Raw genomic sequence first — 19369 nt, 5'->3', positions numbered from 1 at the left:
ATTTGTTGTTATTTATTTAAATTTAAGTTCATTAGTCTTTCAAAATGTCGCCTGTGAAACTATTGGAATTTAAGAAAAAAAAACTAAAAAGGTGTTATTTTTTAGATTATTTGAACTAATTGCTGAATGTATATGTTTATTATAGCTTTCAAATGTCTGTTAAGCTTTTGGTTTATATGAAAACTCGCTATGGTGAAAATGTTAGATAGTGGAGTTAGGTAGAAATTTCTGTATATTCACGCCTTAATTGAGAATATATTCTTTATCAAACCCACACAACATATACTCCATATACAGAAAAAAAAAAAAAAGAAAAAAAAAAGATCGAGAGAGAGAGAATGACACAATTTATCAACCCGATTTCTGACTAGCTTAAATATATTAATTCATCTTGGCGATTAACTCGGATAATAAAATTTATACTATTTAACTTTAATTGTATTATAAACGAATTAACCAAAATAAAAATATGTATCCTCGAACTAAAGCAAAGTATGGTATTGAATCTTCAATCTCCATCAGAACATGTTTCTTTTTTTTTGTTTTTTTAAGTATAAGTACGAGGAAGTCGATAAGTGAGTTATGTAAGTTGAGTGACGTGTCAGCACTCAGCATATTGGTATTTATTCCATAACATTCACTTTTGAAGTCCATTTTGAGTTTCATAACGTCCATGTGGGTTTATGATCATATCATATGATATACTAGACAAACTATTAAAACTCGTTTTGTGTTACATGAACGTCATAGAGCTAGTCATTTTAGATGAATTTGACTAGTTATCATCATATTTACGTAAAGCACTTGATTGATTGAGTTAATCGATAAACTAACTAGGCTGATGAATTTATTTAATCCCATGTCTCATATATATAGATCGTTCACATTTACAATCGCAGCACATTATTCTAATAATGTGTTAAAACTTAAAACTAAATAATTGCGTAAACCACTCTTCATTGGAGTTCATTGATATACACTACTAGGGCAGATGTGTTATCATTTAATTTGGTCCGTTCGTTTTATTTATTTTCCCATGTGCCACATTAGTTAACTGAGTGGGTGAAGTGTGGTTAGGTAAAAATAGTTAATGCAATTCTCATAAACTCTCTATAAATAGACGCACTGGTTAGGCCTGGGCATTCGGTTAACCATTCGGTTTCGGTTCGGTTGTATTCGGTTTCGGTTATTTTGGATATAATAATATAGTAACCATTTGGATATTTATGAAATTTCGGTTTAGTTCGGTTCGGTTTCTTTCGGTTCGGTTTCGGTTTGGTTATTTAAATAAATAACCATAACTAACATAAATTATATTAACATTAACCAAATAAACCAAATATAACCAAAACTAACCGAATATAACCAAAATTAACCAAATATACAATAACAAAAATACAAAAAAGGGAAAAATATTGATTCAATTTTACAAAATAGTATTTAACTTTGTAAATTCAAAATAATAACATTTACATATATTGATTATTTAAAATATTTAATTGTTTTGAATCTAGAAATAATTTATATTTTAAGTTTATTTTATAGTTTTGCATAATATTAAGTATATAATATTTGATATCTTCTAGGTTTTCGGATATTTCGGTTAACCATTTAATTGTCGGTTCGGTTCGGTTCGGTTTCGGTTAGTTTGGATATAGATTTTTACTAACCATTCGGGTATTTGAAGAATTTCGGTTCGGTTCGGTTTAGTTTTTTTCGGTTCGATTTCGGTCGGTTATTTGGTTATCGGTTATTTTGCCCAGCCCTAGCACTGGTAGATAAGATTACAATCATCAAACCCACAAAACATCCTACAAAGCAAACAGAGAAAGATTCAGAAAATGGCACTACATGGAACTTGGTCTGGGAAGCTTGACATTAAGTCTCCGGCAGCCAGATTCTTTAAATCTTTCACCGACGACATCATCTACCCTACTGAGGGAATAGGTAAATAATCAACTCGTCCACAATTTCATTTATACTTCTTGATCATCGATCAAAAACCTTAACCAATATTTATATGTTTCATCGTAGCCGAGGAGGTGTTTGAGTCGATAGAATCGGAGAAGAGAACAGTGACGATCAAAATGAGTGACCGTCTGATCTCAGAAAAATACAAGTCGGTCAAAGCAACAATCACCGTTACGCCTAGAGAAGACGGAGACGGTAGCCAGGTGGTGTGGACCATCGAATGCAGTAAGATTAGCTCTGACATCGACGATCCACAATTCATCATCGACACTCTTGTTAATTTCTTAAAGGAGACTGATGAGAATCTTCTTCCATAATCTCTTATAGCTCACAAGGTTCGTCTTTATATAGAATAATCTAACAATTTAAAATAAACTGGAACAGATCTATCTGTGTGTCTAAGTTTTATTTAAGTATCTTTATTTACATTTCGCGTTTTGAGATGTATAAACTGGTGTGGCTATCAAGATGAATAATAAAATGATTTGCATATTATTGTTGGATTGATGATTATGAAATTTTCGTAAAAGTGTTAATCTAATCTGCATTCGATTAAATGAATTAACGAGACACGTGGATGATAATGCAACTCATTACTTGAATAGCGGCGAATCTCCACTACATAAGAAGAAACTATGGACAAATCTTGACCGCTACATGCAAGACTTTTAGGACCAAATGGCTTATATTAGCAAACCGCAAGTACATACGTTTTTTTTACTAATATAAGGGTCCATCAATGTTTTATTTTACTCTTCTATGAAATTTATCACAGTACTAGATAAGGCTCGCGTTATTACGCGGATAAAAATTAAAATTATTTAGAATAATTAAATAGTAATATAACATATTTTTAGAATTTATCTTGTAACATTTTAATATTGAATATATACCTTTTATATTTCATTTTAATACTCTCTCAGTTCCATTATATAAGAATTTTAAGGCTTTCTTTTGCTCTATTTTATAATATTTTCTCCAATTTCTACGTACAATTTCTATTAATATAATAATTTATGACTATTTGAACTATACAGTATATTTTTTTATTGGTTGAAATTTTATAAATGACATAATATTTATTATTTATTAATCTTTGTGTTTTTACCTTAAAACTTTTATAGGACTGGAAGTACCATTTAAATATCTATACCATCATAATAAACCATATTTTAAGTTTAATTATACATTTCATCTTAATGCATATAACTAAATATTTTATATCAGACACAATTAATACATTATATCAAATTTGTATCTTAGTAAGAATCATAAATACAAATAAAAATTAACAAAATACAATTCACAACAAAAACTAAATCAACATTATTTAAGATGTATTTGTTATGTTGTTATCTCATAAATACTAATTTTACCTCATGTCATAATCAATTTTAAATGAGTGAAATTTATAAAATAAATACATATATAAAAACATAGAGACATTCTCATCAAATAGCTTAAGATTCATTCCTATAAATTATAATTTATTTCGAATTATCTTATGTTTTAACATATGCATTACAAAAATACATGTGTTGAAATTACAAAATCAAATGTAAAAAAATATTACTAATATTCTTAAGAGAATTTGTTAGAAATACCATTTTTGGTATACCCCTTTTCAAAATACTTTTTTTTTTAACATTTTTATTTTTGCACTCTTTTACACAATTACAACATGTTAAATTAATTTTTGGAATTTATTTTAGGTTTGGATTCTCCCTTTTACATTTAGGAAAAGTGATATTTTTGAAAATCACCCTATTTTTAAATGATTTTTTCAAATGATACATATTAATATTTGAAAAAAAATTAAACTTAAATAAATGTCATCGTTAGACATTCAGTTTAGTAATCACATTACTGTCTATTTCATCGTAAACCCATAATTCACTTCTTCATGGATTAGAGTTAAAATTTTAATAAAAAAATAATATGAGCATCATATGAGACAGATAATATGTATATTGGTTAGTATTTTAATTTAACAATAAAAATAATCAGTTAACATCCACAAAATTTTTTGGAAATCCAAAAATATCCTAGATATTATTCTTCTATATGTCATAATTTTATAAGTAATACTTTTGTCAATATTCATTTTTTTTCCACAATGTGCTACATTGGTAATGAATTAAGTGGGTGAAACCAAATATTTAGAAAAAAACCCATGAGGTATTAAAGTTGGGTGGTGGGTTTAGGTAAATATAATATCTGTAATTTTCACTGTATAAACACCTTCATGCATGAGAAGATTATTACTTCCTCTGTCCTAAAATATAAAATATTTTAGGCTTTTTTGTTTGCTTCAATAATTAGTTTTTTCTCATGTTTCTATCCATAATTTTCTTTCAATTTAGTAGTTTATGAATTTTTAAATTCTACAATATTTTTTTTCTATTAATTGAACTTTTATATATGGTAAACCATTTATTACAGTATTTGTTAACTTTTGTGCTTTGGGGCGGTGCCAAAGAGAAGGTGGAAGGGAGATGAGAGTCGGAGAACTGGTGTGGACATGCGGTTTATGAGGTAAACGGCGGTGGCAAAGGCATAGGTCCAGAAAGTGTTGGGAATTTTGGCATGGTGGAGAAGTGAGAGACCGGTCTCAACAATGTGTCGATGACGTCTCTCGGCCAAGCCATTGTGTTCAGGAGTGTGTGGAGGTGATGTGAGGTGTGTAATGCCAGAGGAGGCAAGAAAAGGACGAAGAGCGATAAACTCACCGCCGTTGTCGGAAAACAGAGTACCGATTCGAGTTTGAAAACGGTTTTCGACTAAGGATTTGAAGGTGATGAATATTTGTTTGACATCGGATTTGAGTTTTAGAGGGTAAAACCAAGAATAGCGAGTAAAGTGGTCAACGATTATGAGATAGTGTTTGTAACCATCGAAGGAGACTATGGGAGAGGTCCATAGGTCCGTGAAGAGATATTCAAGTGGATTATTAGACGAGATAGAGGTTTGTGAAAAAGCAAGCTTGTGACTTTTATTTGAAAGGCAATCAACACATGAGAGAGTTTGGGTAAAAGAATCAGAAAGCGGTAAAGAGAAATGGGAAACAACAGTTTTTAGGATAGGTAAGGACAGATGTCTGAGACGCGAGTGCCAATCAGAAACAGATGCTTTGACGGTCGGTGTACCAAAGTAGGATGCGGCAGCAGCTTTAGGGATTGGCCACTCGTAGAGCTCTTCTCTAGTTCGTCCTTGGAGTAATCGGTCCCCCGAGCCTAGATCCTTCACCTGAAACCAAGCCGGAGAAAATTCAACTATGACGTTATTGTCATTACAGAGACGATAGACGGAGATCAGATTTTTCTTTATATTGGGTACATGAAGCACATTAGTAAGAGTAAGAGGACAAGAGGAGGAGGGAGTAGAGAGGGAACCCGTGTTGAGGATTGGGAGACAAGTACCATCACCAATGACAACTTCTTCACCACCATTGTAAGGGTGGTGGAGAGAGAGATTGGCTAAGTCAGAGCTGATATGATGCGTTGCACCTGTGTCCATGACCCAAGGAGTGGATGAGGATCCGTGAGCAAGGTTCGCTCGAGGGAGCCACTGTGTAGGCGGCGTGGGCAGCAGAGGAGGATGAGAAGAAGACTAATATTGAGGACAACGCCGCGCAGAGTGACCTTGTGTGCCACAGATCTGGCAACGACCAAGATACGGTCTGTTGGAGCGGTTTGGACCAGATGATTGGTTGTTGGACCAGCCGGATTTGGGAGAGGATTGACGCTGCGAGTTGGGTTTGGAGTTGTTACGGCTGCGGTTGTTGGTGTAGTTAGCAGTGATGGGAAAGGAGGTTGCTTGGGAGACAGTCGAGAGCTTCACCTCATGATTTAGAAGTTTCTCGTGCAGCTCGGTGATGGTTGGCGAGACCTCACGTCCTTCGGTTTGATCAACGATGGGTTTGTATTCATCAGGGAGGCCTTTGAGAATGCACTCGATCTGGCCATCATGATCTTCCGGCTTGCCGAGGAGAGGAAGCTGATCAAATCTGATGGTCAGCCCTTGGACATACTCATCAATGGATCGAGTGCCTTTCTTCCAGTTCTCAATTTGGTGTTTTAGTTGACGGATGTGACCTCTTCTTGGACTGGCGTAGGTGGAGGCTAAAGTGGACCATACTTCAGCAGCGGTGGTGGCACGAGATAGGATCGGTTGAATAGTGAGAGAGATGGCACCAAGGAGGGCACTGTAAAGCAGCTTGTCTTGCCGCTTCCAGGTGGTGTATTTGGGGTTGACAGAGGTGACATCGGCAGTGGTCACCATGGGTCCGGGGGAGCAACAAATCCGTCAAGGTACGAGACAAGATCGTATCCGTCAAGCAACGCATGGACTTGGCAGCTCCACATGAGGTAGTTGGTGGAGGAGAGCTTGGTGACGTTAGTCATGTTGGTGTTGAGCAGAGAGGGAGTTGTGAGAGGCACAACTTCAGTGGTGGGTGTGACCTCGGGGAGAGAATCATTGGTGTCTGTGGACGACATGATAGGAGAGTGTAGGAGAGGATGAGAAAGAAAATTTGAGAACAGCGGCTGAGAAAAAGAAAATTAGGTCTAGGTATCGTTATTGCTCTGATACCGTATATGAAATGTATAATGAATGTAATGTGTTATTATGAACAATCGTGAAGATACTTATATACTTAGAGACCTCGGAGAAGGGGTTAGAGACCTTGGAGAAGGGGTTAGAGACCTTGGAGAGGAGGTCAATAGTTTTTTTTCCACAATGTGCTACATTGGTAATGAATTAAGTGGGTGAAACCAAATATTTAGAAAAAAACCCATGAGGTATTAAAGTTGGGTGGTGGGTTTAGGTAAATATAATATCTGTAATTTTCACTGTATAAACACCTTCATGCATGAGAAGATTATTACTTCCTCTGTACTAAAATATAAAATATTTTAGGCTTTTTTGTTTGCTTCAATAATTAGTTTTTTTCTCATGTTTCTATCCATAATTTTCTTTCAATTTAATAGTTTATGAATTTTTAAATTCTACAATATTTTTTTCTATTAATTGAACTTTTATAAATGATAAACCATTTATTATAGTATTTGTTAACTTTTGTGCTTTTAGCCAAAAAATGTAAAAAAAAAATCAAACCCACACAACATCGACATACTTAAAAGAAAAAGAAAAAGTAAAATCACTAATTAGAGAAGATGGCACCAAAAGGAACTTCTTCCGTTAATTTTGACGTAAAGTCTCCAGCATCCATCTTCTTTCAAGATTTCATGGTGAAGACGAAATTCCCTAAGGAAGGCCATGGTAATCAACTCTTCTACACTACATACATACATCTTATTGAATTTACATTTTCTTGATTAAAACCTTTAATCGCCATGTTTCACCATAGCCGAGTTAGAGATCGACAATGTGGCCAGTACGAGAAGAGAAGGAAAAGGTACAAAATAAGCCGCTTTCAGATCACAAAAGAGTGGTACAAAATAAGCCGCTTTCAGATGACAAGTTGTGGCAAAACCCGGATTGTTTCAAAACGCTCGAAGGAACCATGACCGTCATTGTTAAGGAAGACGGTAACGGAGCCCACGGGGTGTGGACTGTTGACTACGAGAAGACTCGCGGTGACTTGGACGACCCACGCTTCATCATCAAAACTTGTGTCAAATTCTTTATGGTGATGGATGAAAATCTAACAAGTTAAATAAAGTGGAATCCCATATATCTACAGTAATCTTGGTAATTTACCAAGTTAAAAAAAACTATACGAAATAATTTACCAAGTTAAAAAAAAAACTCTAATACAGTAAAATAGATAATTATCTACTAAGGTTTTCGGACCAAAAAGGTAAATAGTAATACTAGGAAATTAAACACACATAATTTTATTCTGTAACTCCGAAGGGACAATTAACTTTTTCTTTTTAAATAATGAAATTAATAAATTTTTGTAACATATTTTCTCTTCTGAACCACTTCCATTATTTCATTCAATAACCTATTGGTAATTTGGTACACATAATCGCATTCTTCTTCTTGAAAACTGAAAAGTAATACTAATATGTGAATCAGTTGCGTATGGTTTGAGTTTCTTGCTAAATTTAGCAAGTGAAATAAATTAGGTCTTCACACTCTATATTTCCTTCAAGGTATAGGTGTTCACATTAATGTAACAGACTCACCTTGAATAAAAATACTTACAATTAGTGAGTCACACAACGGAAATAGATAGGTGTTGTCATGAACGATTCACCACACACACCAAGTTATGATAATTCAAACCTTTTTTTTTTTTTTAATCTCATTATACCTTTTCCTCGAACCGGAAATAAAGAGAATCAACTACGTAACTTAGTTCAAGTTAAGTTGAGTAATTTGCGACTACATTACTCAAAGCCATTCAAAATTCATCACCTGTCTTCACTTCGTAAATCTTGATTAAACCCTAATTAATTGATTGCTACGTTTCTCGGGGGTAATATACGTTGCTAGCAAAATAAAATAATACATATATATATATATATATATATATATATATATAATTTTCCAGCGTAGTTGGAGTGAATTGATACATTAGGCAGAAAATATTAGTTTGGTCTCCACAATTTATCCCTCCTTAAGTGGGTGACGCAAAATACAAAAATCTCATTAACTTTATACACAGTGAAAAGGTTAAATGAGTGTGTGAGATAAAATAGTTAATGTAATTTCATATCACTATCTCTCTATATACCACCTTGGACGATTATTATTAAAACCAAAAAACACAAAAATTAGAGAATGGCGCTGGATGGTGCTATAACTCGAGATTTTGACGTTGAGTCTCCGGTGGACAATTTCTTTAAAGAATTTCTCGGGATCTCGAATCTCCCTGTTGAAAAATAACGGTAACTCGAATCTCATTCAATTCATTTTTTGGTTTTGAAAACAAAACCCTAATTAATTGATTTGTTTCATCAAAGCCACGGCCATGGTGACCATGGAAGATGGGAATTTGGAGGAGAGAAAGGTTAAGATAAAAATAAGCATCGTTGGGATCTCCAAGTCCTACAAGAAGCTCGAAGGAATCATCACCGTTACTCCTAGGAAAAGAGGTGGTAGCCACGTGATATGGAACGTCCAGTACGAGAAGACCCGTCCTGAGACCGAAGACCCACACTCCATCATCGACACTTCTGTCAAGTACTTCCAAGGGATCGATGCAATTCTTGTTAAGGAGATGGATGAGAAAACTATTAAGGAGATGTCCGAGAAACTTTTTAAATTTATCCTTAGATCTTATCCTGGGGTGTCTAAATCATCTGAAGACCTTATTGGACTTATTTCTGGATCTATTTTTTTTAAGTGGGAACTCATCTATCTAGTTATATATCTAAGCTACTACAGTCTATGCTTTAGTTATCTTTTATAGTGGTTGCCATTTACCATGTTTTATTTGTTAAAAAGTTACGATGTATTTACCCATGAAGCTATGCATAAATAAATAAAATGATATTATTTTCGTTATATGGATGATTCTAATAAAAGGGCTCGGTTAATCCACGTTTTATCAAATGGCTAACTGAGACATGTGCCATTTTGGTTAGTTTTGTTAATAAATGGAAAAAATACAATAAAAATCAAATGGGTAAAACAACTCTTGACTTGGCCATTTTGGTTAGTTTTGTTAATAAATGGAAAAAATACCAAACATAAGAAATAAAAGAATCTCAGTGACATAAGAAAATGGCAAATCTAAATCGTGGGAAAAGTTTAAAAAGTTGACCATACAGTCAAATGCATATTAAAGGTTTTTTCAGCTCGCCAAAGATATTACTTTTTTATATATATAAAGTATTTTGAGTTTTCTTCTTAGCAGAAGAAATGTGAATTAATTGCTTATGGTTTAAGTTAATAGCTAAACTAAGCCGATAAAATAATTTGGTTATGCACAAATATTCTAAGTTCATAACGTTCACATGGGTTGATAATCGTATACTATAAAAAGACAAAATAATAAAACGCGTTTTGTGTAACATGAAGCTCATAGAGCAAGAGTCATTTAAGAAGAATTTTACTAGTGATCATATATTTCTAAAAATGTATCTCAAAACAAAGTAATTTACGTAAAGCACTTGCTAGATTGAGATAATCGATACACAAATTAGGCTGTTGAAATCAATGTGGTCTGCAAATTTTATTTACTCCCATGTACCACATTCGTCTGCAAATCAATGTGGTCTGCAATTCAAATACTGAAGCTTTAGGTTAGTTTTAAAAAGATTCCACAAAGTGAAAAAGTTAGATGGGTGGGGTTAGGTGATTTTATTTAATGTAATTGTCATAAACCTCTGTCTTTCTATATAACCACATTCAGTATACTGAGAAGGTTATTATCAAACCCACACATAACATAGACTTCAAAAACAAAAACAAAAATAGAGAATGGCACTAAACGAATCTACTCATGAGTTTGACATAAAGTCTCAGGCGGACGACCTGTTTAAAGATTTCATGAAAGGGTTAAAAGACAATGGTAAGTCTTCAACAGTATTACATACATCTTATTGATTAATCAGCTAACTAATTTTTCGACTAAACCTTTAATTTCTATGTTTCAACATAAGATTTGGTGGAGATCGAGGCTGAGGATTGGGAGAAAAGAGAAATTACGATAAATGTGATCAGCTCTGAAATTTTGAGGAAGTACAAGACGTTCAAATTAACCACCACCATTACTCCTAGGGATGACGGTGATGGCAGCCGTGTGAAATGGACCGGCAAGATCGAGAAGATTCCCGTTGATGACATCCACGTCGACCCACACATCTCCATCAGCACTGTTCAGTTTAATCGTAAGTGTCCGGCAGAAGAATTGTTTAAAGCTTTCATGGAAGCAGTAAAAGATGATGGTAACTTTTCTATATTACATATATCTCACTGATTCATCATGTTCTCTCGATTAAATCCCTAATCACTATGTTTTAACTATAAAAGATGAGGTGGAGATCGAGGCTGAGGATTGGACGAATAGAAAAACCACGGTAAACCTCATCTCCAGTGTTATCTTGAGGAACTACAAGACGTTCAAAATAACCATCGTCGTTACGCCTTCGGAAGATGGTGATGGTAGCCACGTTAAATTGACCCTAGTGTTCGAAAAGATTTCTGATGACATCGATGACCCATATCTACCCTTCAACACAGCTGCTTATCTCTTCAAGATGCTCGATGCCAAAATCCTTAAATAAATACGTCCTAACTTGCAAGGTTCGTCTACATTGCAAAACGTCGTCTAAATAAAAGGCATACATATCTATATATTTATTGCAGTATATTCTGCACGATCTCTTATAAACGTTTGGTATTTTGGGGATGTATGGACTCGATCGTATATTATAATAAAATATCTATTGGCATATTATTGTTGGACCGAATGATTATAATTTTCACAACTGGGTGAGCGGCTTATGCAACTTGTTTTGTTAATAAAGAAGATATATTCTCATGTTCTCCTTTACCTTAAAAAATTATGGAGTAGATATTTATTTCAAAATTACAGAACCACTTTCAATCTACACTATAGTTTACGTTGTTATGTATTTACAATGTATCGTCATAATGATGACTAGATCTGTGTTTACTTCCGCTCGATTTTACGGTAGTAAAAGTGCTTTTATAAGAAAAATTGAATTAAGTTGGTCGGTTGAAAAGACCTTTACTATTAACCACTATGTATGGATACGTTTATGATGGTTACTTAGCAGTTAGCACAGTGCCACAGTACATATTTTTTAATCTTTCCACCGCCACTGATTCAGAATCAGAGAAGTAGGAATATAGGGACGTCACTTGCCTTTCAAGATACAAATATGCCCATTGTCATTATAATACCAATACAGAGTATCAGAGAGATTTATAAATAAACCGTATTTTATAATAAAAAATATACCGCTTCCTAAAAGTTAAAATAAACCGTATATATCTTAGAGAGTCGTTATGTAAATATCTTCTTGTTTCTAGAGAGTCGTTAAAGAGCCTATCAGCCAGACGAACCATATGGAAACTTGCCATGCAATGCAATAACATTATTTATTGCTTTGCTACTTGGACTCAGATGGAAAATCAATTTGGCCAAGGAAGCTGATGATCCGGCCAGTATCAATTATATTTGACATGAAATTAAATATGCGAAACAGTGACGGATCCGGCTAAGAGTAAATTATTTATTTCAGTATCATTATTTATCTAGAACCTTATGCATGCAGGGGCGGATCTATGTTGATATAGGGTGGGGCACGTGCCCCATACTAAGTTAAAAACAAAATTAGTTGACCATTACCAATAGTCTTCTAGCTCATTTGGATAAAGTGTGCCCCATGCTAATTTTTGTGCCCCAAGTTCGATGCCTAAACTTTTCTTTTAGTTTATTTTTTTCTTTTCTTTTTGGTTTACCACTTCGGCAGGTCCTGTGTCTTTCCAAGATGTTTTTTAAATTTTTTATCATGATTGAGTACATTAACTTCTACTTTTATTAATTAATTTTTGAAATTTTTTAAAGCATCATTTTAATTTAATAGTAGAGATTACATTTTACATTGAATTTTCAAAATGTTGGTACAATTAGTAACTTAGTAAACATATATTATCTATTTTGTGATTCATTTCATATTTTAGAGTTAAAATTTGTCTAATATATTTAGATTTGTGGATTCAAATAATTTTTTTTACATATAAATTACATGTTATTGTAATTTGTAACTGAGAAATTGTGGAGCTAAAATTTTCTAAATATATCTAATATATGTAGACTATTATTATTATTCTAATTGAATGTAAAATATTATTCGTTTAAAATAATTTTAAACAATAAATGCTTCATTAAATTTGTAAATTATCATCAAAAAAATAGTAAAGGAAATAGTGGCATTTAAACGATAGTCAAATATCTTTTATATGGTCGAGAGGAGAACCACATTGTTAGCTATTCATTGTAACGGGTCGCATAAGTCTATTTTTGAACTGATGCGGTTAATGAAAATATATTTTAAAACCAAGATAAATAATATTTCATTAGTATTTGATGATTTTTGGATTTCATATTTAAATACATTAGAAATAAAAATTTATATTTGTTAAAAAATATATTTTATATAATTTTATTATAATTAATTATAGATATTTTGTGCCCCATCCAAAAAAATTTCTGGATCCGCCAATGTATGCATGCATATATATATATATATATATATATATCGATCATTCATACAGTTTATGATAATTTATGATGATATTCATTGTTCAAGTAAGAAATTCATCTCCACCGTTTACAAAATATTAAATAAAAGTAAATATGGACCTATATATCCAATTTGGTTGTTTTATTATCTAAATTAAAGGTACATTGTTTCACTCTATCTTAATTTGTAACCATTCATTACTCATGATTCTAATAATTTCCTAAATGGCAAAATTGAATGGACAGAGAACCATAAATGTGGTCGCACTCAATCAGATTAAGTACTTCATTCGAGAAGACATTTATTTTTCAAAAAAACCAAGTGTGGTTCTAGATGGGAAGAAATGTATATATTAGAGATTTTAATAAGACAACCATCCATGTCATGTCCCTTAATGCGCTATAACTCAGTGTAGTTAAACCCTAGTTGATCTATGTTTATACTTTTACCCATATATATATATAGGATCTCCACTGGTGAAGATATCGGATGAGAGGATCGAAACAGTGGATTTGGAGAACAAAAGCATGTTGTACAGCATCATCGGTGGCGAAATGATGGAGTACTACAAAACATTCGAAGGAACCACATCACAGTTATTCCTAAGGACGGTGGAAGCATTCTGAAATGGTCTAGTGAGTTTGAGAAGACCAGCCATGAGATCGCTGACCCACACGTCATCAAGGACTTTGCTGTCAAGAACTTCAAAGAGATAGACGAATATCTCCTTGAGCAAAGCACTTAAAAAGTTGAATCTTTAAGATATATAAGTGTGGATCCACTCCAAGAAAACAAGGTCATAACTGACGGCACTTCTGACGGGCAACTGTCTGTCGGTAATTACCGATAGCATATTGACCGATTTCTGACGCTGGAAGGATTTGTCGGTTTTCCATCAGAAATTTATCGACAGACACAGTCCGCCAATAATCTGTCAACATTTCTGACGGATTACCGACCAAATTTTGACCGTCAATACCTTTCGTCGGAATTTAGTCGGTAAATATATTCGTTGTTGTTGTCGCTCATATATTAGTCTATTACCAACGGATTTCCGACGCCTGTAAATTTATTTCCGTCGGAAATCCGTCGGTAACTGTATACATTATTGTAGCCGTTTATATTATTCGCTTTCTGACGGATTTCCGACAAGCTAAATTAATATCCGTCGGTAAATGTATCCATTATTATAGTTGTTTCTCTTATTTGGTGTCCGACGGATTTCTGACAAGTTAAATTAATATCCGTCAGAAATCTGTCGGTAAATGTATCCATTAATGTAGCCGTTGTATAGCCGTTGTAAATTTCAGAATTACTGACGGATTACTGACAGATACGAAATTTACTTTCTCTATAAAAACCAACCACTCCTTCTCATACTCTCACTCATTTCTTTAAGAAAAAAACAAAAAATGTCTTCTTTTTCTTATTTTCGATCTTGGATAGACGGACCAATGCTCGATCCAGAATCAAATTTATTGAATGATGAGTATGCTCGTGGTGTAGGCGAATTTATGGAGTTGGCATGTCAACAACCGATCGTTTTTCAAACCCGTAAGTTGAAATGTCCATGTTCGATTTGCAGGAATTCTCACAATATTAGGATTGATTTAGTATGGGGTCATCTTTCTTCCAATGGTTTTATGTCGGGTTACAAAATTTGGTTTCTCCATGGTGAAAGACTAGAGTATATTAGTTCTAGCGAACCATATATTGTTGATAGCGTAGAGGAACCTAGAGCAGAAGTAGATTATGGTGTGGATACTATTGAGATGGTGAATGATGCATATAGGGAAAAAATGCAATCGATGGGTCAAAATGTTGATAGATTAGAGGAACCTAATGCAAAGGCATGCAAGTTTTTTTCTATGCTGGATGCAGCTAAGCAGTCGTTATACGGAGGTTGTAGGGAAAGTCATTCGGCTTTATCATCTGCAAGCAGATTGATGACCATAAAGACGGACTACAATTTGGCTGAGGAATGTGTGGATGCGATAACAGATTTTGTGAAAGACATTTTGCCTGAAGATAATCATTTTCTAGATACATATTACGAGATTCAGAAATTGGTCGCCGGTCTTGGTTTGCCGTATCAAATGATAGATGTATGAGAAGATAATTGCATGATCTATTGGAGAGAAGACGGAGATAGGATAAGGTGTCGATTTTGTCAAAAACCAAGATATCAGGAAACAGGCGGTAGGGTTCCAGTTCCATATAAGCGGATGTGGTATTTACCGATCACAGAAAGGCTGAAGCGATTATATCAATCTGAGCGTATGGCTAGTCCAATGAGATGGCACGCAAAACACAATGCAAACGGAGAGATTACGCATCCTTCAGATGCGGAAGCATGGAGGCATTTCCAATCTGTGTATCCAGATTTTGCGTATGAGCCAAGAAACGTGTACCTAGGATTATCTACGGATGGTTTCAACCCATTTGGAAAGCATGGAAGGCAATATTCGTTGTAGTCAGTAATAGTAACACCTTATAACTTACTGCCATCTTTGTGCATGCGTCGAGAGTTTCTTTTCCTTTCGATTTTGGTTCCCGATCCAAATCATCCAAAGAGATCTCTTGTTGTGTTTCTGCAACCGTTGATATATGAGCTGAAACTGTTATGGGATCATAGTGCTACAACATATGACGTTTCAACCAAGCAGAATTTCCAGATGCGTGCAGCACTTATGTGGACGATTAGTGACTTTCCAGCTTATGGGATGCTATCTGGATGGTCAACTCATGGAAGGTTAGCGTGTCCGTCTTGTGAAGATAACACAGATGTGTTCCAGTTGAGGCATGAACGTAAAACTAGTTGGTTTGATTGTCATAGAAGATTTCTACTAGCTCGTCACCCTTACCGGCGTTCGAGGACATTGTTTTGGAAGAATAAGCAAGTGGTTGATGTACCACCTCCGGAAGTCGACGGACATATTTTACTGGAACAGTTAAGAGATTTTGGAGCAGAGAGGACTACAGATTGTGGTGGTAATGGACATGTTGTTGTTTACGGTGCTGGCATCAATCACAATTGGTATAAACATAGCATTTTTTGGGTGTTGCCTTATTGGAAAGATCTTTTGTTGAAACATAATCTAGATGTCATGCACGTAGAGAAGAACGTCTTCGCCAACCTCATGAACACTGTTCTAAATGTCCCAGGAAAGACAAAAGATAATTTGAAGTCTAGATTAGATTTGCCAGATATTTGTGATCGCGAACCGCTTCATGTACTAGAAAATTGGAGATGTCCAGTCCTGACATTTCGGTTAGACACGCGCAAGAATGAAGCGTTCTTCAACTGGATTACCCATGATATTAAATTTCCTGACGGATATGCATCTAATTTGCGTAATTGTGTTGATATGGTTGAAGGAAAGTTTACTGGAATGAAGAGCCATGATTGTCATGTTGTGATGCAACGACTTCTTCCATTTGCATTTGAGCATCTTTTACCAAGCAATTGCAGGTACATTTCTAAATATCGCCATTTTTAAAAGAATTATATACATTTTTATCTATATATACAGTAAAAGAATTAATTCATAGAGGTTTTACAGTATTAATCCGATATTCTTTTTACTTATAGGGTTAGGTGCATTTTTCCGGGATTTATGCTCTAGAACACTTACAGTTGACGGTATTCGTAACTTGGAAGAAAACATACCAATGATCCTATGCAATCTCGAGAAGATATTTCCTCCATCTTTTTTTGATGTTATGGAGCATCTCCCAATACACCTTCCGTGAGAAGCTAAACTTGGTGGTCCTGTTCATTACCGGTGGATGTATCCTTTTGAGCGGTATATGTTTCATCTGAAGAAAAAGGTCAAAAATTTAAGCAAAGTTGAAGGCTCTATTGTAGCACAAAGTATAAACGAAGAAGCCTCACATTTTGCCGAATTTTACTTCCCTGCCCAAGTTCATACAAAAAGACGACATCCTACTCGTCATGATGATGGAGGCGAAGTGGCTAGTTATTCGGTATATGTACCTAACTCGTTTAGACAAGTAGGAAGACTCAGTGGGACAAGAAAGAATCGCCAACTTTCGTAGCAAAAGTATACACACTTACATATTCTCACAAATTGTGAGGATATTATGGAATATGAGAGGTACATTTTAAAATTAATATGAATTAAAACTTAAATTTATAATTTCATATTTTCTAAAATTTGTTTTTTTTTTTGGTTTTGTAATAGGATTTACATGGCGTTAATACGCTCTTACTACCCGACATATACCGAGGAGCAGCTTGATGAGCATAAGCAAAGTAATGATTACATTATCGGTTTATTGAATAATTATGTAAAGAATTTATTTACGTAATTATTAACATAACTTTATTTGTAACAGGTTTGCTACATTCGATACCCTCACGTTTCTAATGCTCCAGATCGTTGGGTAACAGTTACACAAATAAACCCAAGAGGGAGAATATACAGAGTTGCCGATCATGATCCTTTGCAACCTAGCGGAGTTGGTTACATGGCCCCAGTGGAGCATTCTTTTGATGTTGACCTCGTGGTTGACTTCTCCCAATTCACTCATGATAGAGTCGACTTAGACTCAGAGGATGAAATTGGAGAATTTGACGGAGATGATTCAGACTCAGTTTCTTCTGATTACTCTTCTGATTCAGAATAGTTTGTTTTTCTTAAACTTATTGTATCTTTAAGTAGATATTTAATTTTCAATTTTAATTCCAGTTTAATTTTTTCTTTCCAAAATTTTAGTAAAAAAAAATTAATATCTCTTCTTTCAAAAATAATTGAAAATCTTTTACAAATAAATACATAAATTTTGGTACTTTTAAATATCTCTGATAAATAAATTAATTATCTCTTTGAAAAAATACATAAATAAAATAATTTAATATATCTTATAACTAAATAAATAAATTTTAATACTTTCAAATTGATCCTATAAATAAATTTAATATCTCTTATTTATAAAAATCTATTAAAAATAAATAATATAATAAAATAACTCTTAGAAACAAACAATATCCGTCGGAAATCTGTCGGTAATTAGGTACATGTCGGTAATCCGTCAGTATTTACCGACACATTTTCGACGGATATAAAATTTTCGTCGGGTTTGTGATTTTTTGGTTGTTTTTTTTATTTTATCAGTAAACCGTCAGAAATACCCAACAGATATTGACGGGTTACCAACGGAAATCTTGTAAAACCTCTAATTTTGGCTCTGAAACACACTTATTTTATAGGAAATGTATAGAGGATGATGTTTTAATGGCTTAATAATCTTTTTTAATACAACAATCTTCAAAATTTGTGTTTGAAAAAAAAAAGTTAAGTTGTTTGGCTAAACTAGTTGTAATGTGGTATTAAAAGTTATGGTTAAAGTATTTGTTACTTATCATTCAATTTTTTTTTCTTCCTATAAGTTAAATATATAGATGCTTATTTTGAAAATTAACAACATGAGTGAGATAAACACATAATATATGCATATTTGTGAAGAGAAATTATGTAATTAAGGTGTTTAACCTCTAAACCGTTGGTAATCCGTTGGTAATAGTCGAGTTACTGACGGATTTCCGACGGATTGCAAAATTAATGTGAACTGTCGGAAATCCGTCGGAAATAGTCGGAAATTAATGTGAACTGACGGATTTCCGACGGATCGCGAAATTTTATCCGGGAATGAAATAAACTGAAATTTTCATTATCGCGGGCAATTAAATATTAAATTAAAGGTACATTGTTTCACTCTATCTTAATTTGTAACCATTCATTACTCATGATTCTAATAATTTCCTAAATGGCAAAATTGAATGGACAGAGAACCATAAATGTGGTCGCACTCAATTAGATTAAGTACTTCATTCGAGAAGACATTTATTTTTCAAAAAACCAAGTGTGGTTCTAGATGGGAAGAAATGTATATATTAGAGATTTTAATAAGACAACCATCCATGTCATGTCCCTTAATGCGCTATAACTCAGCGTAGTTAAACCCTAGTTGATCTATGTTTATACTTTTACCCATATATATAGGATCTCCACTGGTGAAGATATCGGATGAGAGGATCGAAGCAGTGGATTTGGAGAACAAAAGCATGTTGTACAGCATCATCGGTGGCGAAATGATGGAGTACTACAAAACATTCGAAGGAACCACATCATAGTTATTCCTAAGGACGGTGGAAGCCTTCTGAAATGGTCTGGTGAGTTGGA

At 33.9% G+C, this 19369-nt stretch overlaps 2 protein-coding genes, 1 long non-coding RNA gene and 1 pseudogene across 3 annotated transcripts; all 4 read left to right on the top strand.

The window, feature by feature from the left end:
* Positions 1-1784: 1784 nt before the first annotated feature.
* On the top strand, positions 1785-2466 carry LOC104776525 (uncharacterized protein At1g24000-like). Its single transcript, XM_010500614.3, has 2 exons — positions 1785-1947; positions 2035-2466. Exons 1-2 carry the CDS (start codon positions 1842-1844, stop codon positions 2286-2288), a joined length of 360 nt encoding a protein of 119 aa, XP_010498916.1. The 5' UTR covers positions 1785-1841; the 3' UTR covers positions 2289-2466.
* A 6228-nt stretch (positions 2467-8694) lies between these two features.
* Positions 8695-9450, top strand: LOC147946727 (uncharacterized). The gene is made up of 2 exons (XR_015586816.1): positions 8695-8831; positions 8907-9450. It is a non-coding gene; the product is annotated as an uncharacterized LOC147946727 (long non-coding RNA).
* A 733-nt stretch (positions 9451-10183) lies between these two features.
* LOC104776524 (uncharacterized protein At1g24000-like) lies at positions 10184-11347 on the top strand. Its single transcript, XM_010500613.3, has 3 exons — positions 10184-10459; positions 10551-10835; positions 10921-11347. The coding sequence occupies exons 1-3, from the start codon at positions 10369-10371 to the stop codon at positions 11172-11174; spliced, it is 630 nt and encodes a 209-aa protein (XP_010498915.1). The 5' UTR covers positions 10184-10368; the 3' UTR covers positions 11175-11347.
* Positions 11348-14575: 3228 nt separating this feature from the next.
* LOC104778843 (uncharacterized) lies at positions 14576-17813 on the top strand (annotated as a pseudogene).
* Positions 17814-19369: the final 1556 nt, after the last annotated feature.

This window comes from Camelina sativa, chromosome 3, assembly GCF_030686135.1.
Source record: "Camelina sativa cultivar CO46 ecotype springtype chromosome 3, ASM3068613v1".
Lineage (NCBI taxonomy): Eukaryota > Viridiplantae > Streptophyta > Magnoliopsida > Brassicales > Brassicaceae > Camelina > Camelina sativa.
Note: the sequence above shows the minus strand (reverse complement) of the source record. Positions and strands in the feature narration are given on the sequence as shown.